At 30.9% G+C, this 6,583-nt stretch overlaps 1 protein-coding gene across 1 annotated transcript; it reads left to right on the top strand.

Moving 5' to 3' along the window:
• Positions 1 to 1,223: 1,223 nt before the first annotated feature.
• On the top strand, positions 1,224 to 4,040 carry LOC137811674 (transcription factor bHLH89). Its single transcript, XM_068613497.2, has 4 exons — positions 1,224 to 1,384; positions 1,680 to 2,728; positions 3,069 to 3,464; positions 3,586 to 4,040. Exons 2-4 carry the CDS (start codon positions 1,688 to 1,690, stop codon positions 3,688 to 3,690), a joined length of 1,542 nt encoding a protein of 513 aa, XP_068469598.1. The 5' UTR covers positions 1,224 to 1,384; positions 1,680 to 1,687; the 3' UTR covers positions 3,691 to 4,040.
• Positions 4,041 to 6,583: the final 2,543 nt, after the last annotated feature.

The raw sequence follows: 6,583 nt of genomic DNA, 5'->3' as shown, positions 1-6,583 counted from the left end.
ATTTTACATGTGAAAATATTACGTTATATGTTTAACTTATTTAAAATTCAATGAATAGACATGCATAATTATATATTATGGTATTTGATTCAAATTTATAGTTTGAAAAAATAATTTGAAGATTATGAATGTATTCTTTTAGGGATATAAAAATGCTTATGGTTACACACAAAAAATGCTTACTTCAGTTAAGAAGTTTTTAATTATGATAAAGGGTTACTAAGAGAGTTGGTAAAGGTAAATAATGTTATAAAATTAGTTGAATTACAAATACTATTCTGTAATTTTGTTTGATAATAATAATATTTTCAACTGTATTGTTAAATGGAATCACGTAATACTTGTGTAATGTGTTTATAATACATGCAGTTGCTATAATTACTCACATTTATCAAAGCAACTTGAGAAAGGGATGAAGATGGAACATTTTGAAGACTTTTATAGCTTATCAAACCAATACTTTGTTTTATGTGCATTATATTGATGTATAGAAATTATTTAGACTTTTAGAAATTACTAGAATTAAAAAAAAAATTATATCATATTCTTTTCTTATACCAAAAAAAAGAATTACTTTTTTCTGTTTTAGTTTTTCATGCATGTAATCTACATTGTTTTGGAGGTTTGTAAGGGCTTTACCTTCCTAATAAAATAATGAATTATTTCTTCCATAATTACAACAAGATTAAACATTTCGTAAAAGTTATTTATATATGATATTTCCATAACTATTCTAACTTACTTCAATACCATTTTTTAAATGTAAATAAAGTTTTACAAAAATAAAATATTTATTTTAATCTTTAAGAAGATCCTATATGATATTATTAAATTTTATAAGGTTGTTTTACCATTAAAATATAACTTCAAAGGCCACTTCAACAATAAATCAGAGATTTTTTTTTTTGTCATAAAATTATAATATTAGAAATTGATTTAAATATTTTACAAATTAAATTAATATTTTGACTCTTTTAAATATTAACTTAATAAAGGGTTTCAAAGGAACAAATTGTTGGTTTATTTTTGTAATGAACCTATTACATGGTGGTAGTTTAATTTAATCAAATGTGACTTTTTAATTATAGTGGTCCTACAATGTGGGTCCTGAAAGCAAGAATCTGAATTGTTTGTAACTGAATGACTCTTTTTTCTTCTTTTGTTCCAATTCCTATGCTTAAAAGATTAAACTAAACATTGAGATATTTGCCTTTTTTAAGTGACACCATAGTTCCTACCTCTCCTCTACTTTGTCTCTTCCTTTCTCACAACAAACTCTCTCTAAAGAAAATAAAGAAAGGAATTCCAAATCCCTCTGGCTTTCTATATGAAACTACTGCTTCCTACTCTGCATTATATTTAGTTTTCTTTCTTACTAGTATAGGTAATTTTCAAGTTTACAAATACAATAGCAAGTAGTTACTTTCTTCATTCAATGGTATCAATTTTTCAATTTGATGTTAGAGACACCTACAGCAAAACAAGATTCAAATGATCAAATTTAAACATCTTTTTCAGTGAATTCTCAAATTCTGGTGTCTAAGTGTTGTGTCTTTTTTCCTTTGTTTCTTTTTCCCCTTTTCTCTTTCTTGGGTGATATTTTTGTATTCACTCAGATGGTGTGTTCTTTTTGTTTATTTTAAATATCTGATTCTGTTGATTTGTGTCAACTACTGCAGAGAGACCAATGAGTACAGGAGACAGGGCAAAAATGCATGAGCAAACTGGTTGCTTTGATCCCAACACTATGGGAGAAAGCATACCCTCTCTAAAGGATAACTTCCCTCAAACTCTTCCAGACCCTCTACCTCCATCACCTATGGTTCTAGGCAACACCACAAACACTGATAATGGCCTTGAAGAGAATCTCAGGCTTTCTGTGGAGGAGCTCTCCTTTAACCATCCTAATCTACAACACCAAGATGTCTCCATCTATGCAAGTGGAGTCACTTCCACATGTATTGACATCCCTCATTCACAGCATCTAGGTTTGAACATGGGGAACTCCTACATCAACAACACCAACAACATGGATAACCATTTGGTGCAAGAGGTCATTGATTCCCTTCCCTATCAGCAGTCCACTTGGGACCCTACTACTGTTCAGGAATTGCAAGACATAGCCTATGCTAATCAAATAGAACAGCAACAGCAACAAAATGAACAACAATTTCAGCAAATGGAGACTCAAAACTGCAGCCAAAGCTACAACCCCTCTTCCATACTAGACCCTCCTTACACTTCACCAGATCTCCTAAACCTTCTCCACTTACCAAGATGCTCAGCCTCATCTTTGCACACCAATCCCACCATTTGCCTCACAAACCCAAATCAGAACACACCAAACTTTCAGAATCCACTGGCATTTCTTGGAGACCTTCCAATAGGGTCAGACAACACAAATGCATCCTCAGTTTTGTATGATCCTCTATTCCATCTGAACCTTCCTCCACAGCCTCCAGCCCTCAGAGAGCTGTTTCAGTCTCTCCCTCGTGGCTACAGCTTGCCAACCAACTCAAGGAATGGTTCACTCTTTGGAGGGGATGAGATAGAGGGAGATGGGAGCCAGCTTGACATGGGAGTGCTGGAATTCAACAGGGTCACACCCTCTGTTAGCAAGGGAAGAGGAGGAAAAGCTACCAAACATTTTGCAACTGAGAAACAAAGAAGAGAGCAACTGAATGGAAAATACAAAATCTTGAGAAATCTTATCCCAAACCCCACCAAGGTATACATCATCTATGAATTTTCTGACTAATAAATAACATACTAATTCCTACAAATGTAACGATGTCTCCAATTTTAATTTCTAAAACATAAGTATCTTCTAATCCTTATGAAAATATGTTGGATACAGTCTTTGTCGGTATCTATTTGATTCCATGTTCGTGAAGTAAAAATCATAGAAGACCCATTTCTATACATGAAAGACTAAAAGAAACTGATCTTTTTATGAAAAAATAAAAGTGGACATTCTCTTAACTATATGGACTTAAAATATATTTGAACTTTTATTTTTTTTATGGATCAACTGGTCAATCTTATTGGTTAGGTTTGATTAAACACAGATTGATAGAGCATCCGTAGTGGGGGATGCCATTGACTACATAAGAGAGCTTATTAGAACCGTCAATGAACTCAAACTATTGGTAGAGAAGAAAAGGTATGGGAGAGAGAGGTGCAAAAGGCCCAAAACAGAAGAAGATGCTGCTGAGAGCTGTAACATAAAGCCTTTTGGTGATCCAGATGGGGGCATAAGGACCTCATGGCTCCAGAGGAAATCCAAAGACAGTGAGGTTGATGTCCGGATTATAGATGATGATGTCACAATCAAACTCTTCCAGAGGAAGAAAATCAACTGCCTGTTGTTTGTCTCCAAGGTTCTGGATGAACTTCAGTTGGAGCTTCATCATGTTGCAGGTGGACATGTTGGTGAATATTGCAGTTTCTTATTCAATAGCAAGGTTGGTATATATCATTTGTCATAAAACTAGCTAGTAGTTAGAATTATGAATTCTTTGCAATAATAGAATTGTCACATTGGTCTGATTGTGCGTTTAATTGTGACTTGTTTCACTGAGGCAGATAATTGAAGGTTCCTCAGTCTATGCAAGTGCCATAGCCAACAGGGTCATCGATGTTTTGGACTGTCAGTACACAGCATCAGTTCCTCATACAAATAGCTACTAGAATAGTGAAGATCACCAAATGTTTGAAACAGTATTTTATAGTGATAATAATAATAATGATAATAATGGTTATAGTATTAGTATTCACTAATAAATTCAGAGAGACTTTCAGAAAATAGGAAATTTTATGTTTCAAAGTTTTAAACTTTCTCATTCATAATATAATTTCTATAATTATCATACAAAGTTATTGTTAAATTTTGTTGGGGTATGTTGTTTTGGGTTACTTTTATAGTAAAAAAAGGTTGTTTTGTTAGCATGGCTTGACATTGTGGCTGAACATGCAAGATATGAGTGCTTTATTTTTTGTTTTCATAGTAGTTGGTTAATTAGTTGAGTCATGCATCAGCTTTTAGAAATAACTCCTTTAGTATACTTATTACTTTCCATTGTTGTTAATTTCCACGATATCACATTAAATTTCCATGTCTATAGAAAGACTATGTAATAACAGAAGTCTTAATATCTGTTACATGATCTAAATAAATACAAAATTGATCTCGTGAAGAGCTACAAGTAGAGAACCTGCATTGTCGTTCTAAAACAAACAAAAAAAATAAATGAGGAGAAATAAATAAATAAAAACATTAAAGGAATCAACTCCTTGAATTTGCATGTTTTTAACAATTTAGATTCTAACACGTTTTTATTTAAAGCTTTCATTCATGTCAAGTTTGTGTAATATAAATATATAGTGTAATTTAGATATAACATTATTTAAAACTCTGATCATATGAAATGACATTAAATCAACTAAAAAAATAAAATTCATAAAATAATCAAATTTAGATTTAAGTTTAACTTGAAGGTTTCCATAAAAAAACTAAATTATAATTTTTTTTATTATATATACTTTTTCAACTTTGTACAACATAAATATTTGATTTTTAAAACAATAGTTAACATGTATATCAAGAAAAAAAATTTCAAAGTAAATACTTTTATCTAATATATATATATATATATATATATATATATATAATATTTAAGTTAGAATTTATAATTATAAATAAATATAATATAAATGAGAAGTGCAACTAATTTATTGAAAAAAGAAACATAAGTAAAGTTAGGTTATACATATAATTTATGAAAGCTCCATAAACATTTCTAATTAAAAAAAATCCAAATAACTTTTTATAAGCTAAAGATATTCTGTGGATAAGTTATTTTATAGAAATTTCATTGTAGAACTTTCTAAAATCTTTATTTTTAACCTGCATAAGCTAATTATTATATCTTACAAAAAAAAAACTTACTTTCATTCTTTTTCTTTAACTCTTTCTTTCTTAGAAGTGTTTATGGATAAATTCATCCAGACGGATCCTAAACTTTTGTTTAAAGTTTTTTCGTAAGTTAATTTTTACATGTGAAGAAACTTTTTTTTATCATCTTATTAACATTTTTGTAGACTAGAGTTCCAAAACTTGGTCTCTTCGAAAGGGAATTTAAACTCTTAAAATTGATAAGAACTCAAAATTTAAAAATAAAATGGCGAACATACGAAGATACAAAAAGGGTCTAGACAAAATACAGGTGTTCTAAAAAACTATATTCCATTTTCCTAACAAAGCATGGCTAAATTTATCTATAAAATGTACTGACAAACCAAACACCCTGCCTAGGTTGCCAAGTATCTGTGGTCACAAGAGAATTAAGGATAAGAGAATAGGAAAGATGGAAATGAAAACAGAAAATGGTCACTAATCTAAGTGTAAACTTTCCAAGATCAGCAAGAAAACCTCATCCTTATGACTGTTTACATTTCAATATTTTTATCACTTAATGTGTTAAATAATTGATTTTGCTTATAATACTTTCATTTATGGAATGTCACAATGGTTAAAGCAAGAAAAGAGCAAAACAGGTATTCAGACTATGTCAAAATCTACAATATTGGGCATTTGTCATGAATCTTGTTGCTACATTCAAGTTTATATCACATGTGCTTGCTTTAGAAAAATGCTAAAGATGATTCGTGCAACAAAAATTGTCTAGACCAAATAAAATTTGGGTTGAGGGGAAAACTTTTCACATCCTTCACGGTAAATAATAGAGTCCAATACTACATTCAAAACAATTTTGTTCATGGTTAACAGAAATGACCACATTCCATTCCTCTAAACGAGCCAACTTGGCCACATTCATGACCTCCCTCTTCTCTTTGTTTGAAGTGTTTGATAACCCCTTCTTAGGAACTTCTATCCCATCCTTCAACTTCCCTTGCAAGGAAACCCCAAAATATACTATTTTACTGAGAAAATGGGTCTAAAGCTTCTTATTTTTTATGAATTTTCAAAAAACAAATACCAGAAAAAATTATCCAGTTCTTAAATCCAATCATTAATTTGAAAGAGAGAACTGCCTTCATTTCTTTAGCATTTGTGACAATACAAAAATAATGATAAAAATCACAAGTTAAATCAACTATTTAACAGAAATTAAGGATCCCAACCATGAGAGAGATCTGAGTATCTCCAGAGAAAACATGAGAAGTTGAGGAGAGGAAGGGGAAGCACAGCACACTGAAGAGGAAGGAGAATCACAAAGAGAAGATTCATTTTTTAAATCCAAGCATTTAATGGATAAGTGAGAGAAATGTCAACCAGAACAAAAAACATTGACCTATTGACACTTGACACATCATTCTTCAAATTACCAATAGAGTTACTATATTATAGAATGAGTATTTCAGGGTTTAGCATTCAATAATTCTATGCAAATGCAAAGAAAGTGTCTTGGTGCAGTGGCGTTATTGCACTTCAATCACTTTCAGGTCAAGGATTCAAGCTTCTCTCACCCACATGATTTACTGTAAAAAAAAAGTCTTCGCAAATGCTAATAAAACTATGCAAAAAACCACTTCTGGGTAAACCCTAATCTTCAATATTTAA

Source organism: Phaseolus vulgaris, chromosome 2 (genome assembly GCF_051622355.1).
Source record: "Phaseolus vulgaris cultivar YP4 chromosome 2, ASM5162235v1, whole genome shotgun sequence".
Lineage (NCBI taxonomy): Eukaryota > Viridiplantae > Streptophyta > Magnoliopsida > Fabales > Fabaceae > Phaseolus > Phaseolus vulgaris.
This window is presented reverse-complemented; position numbering and strand designations above follow the sequence as displayed.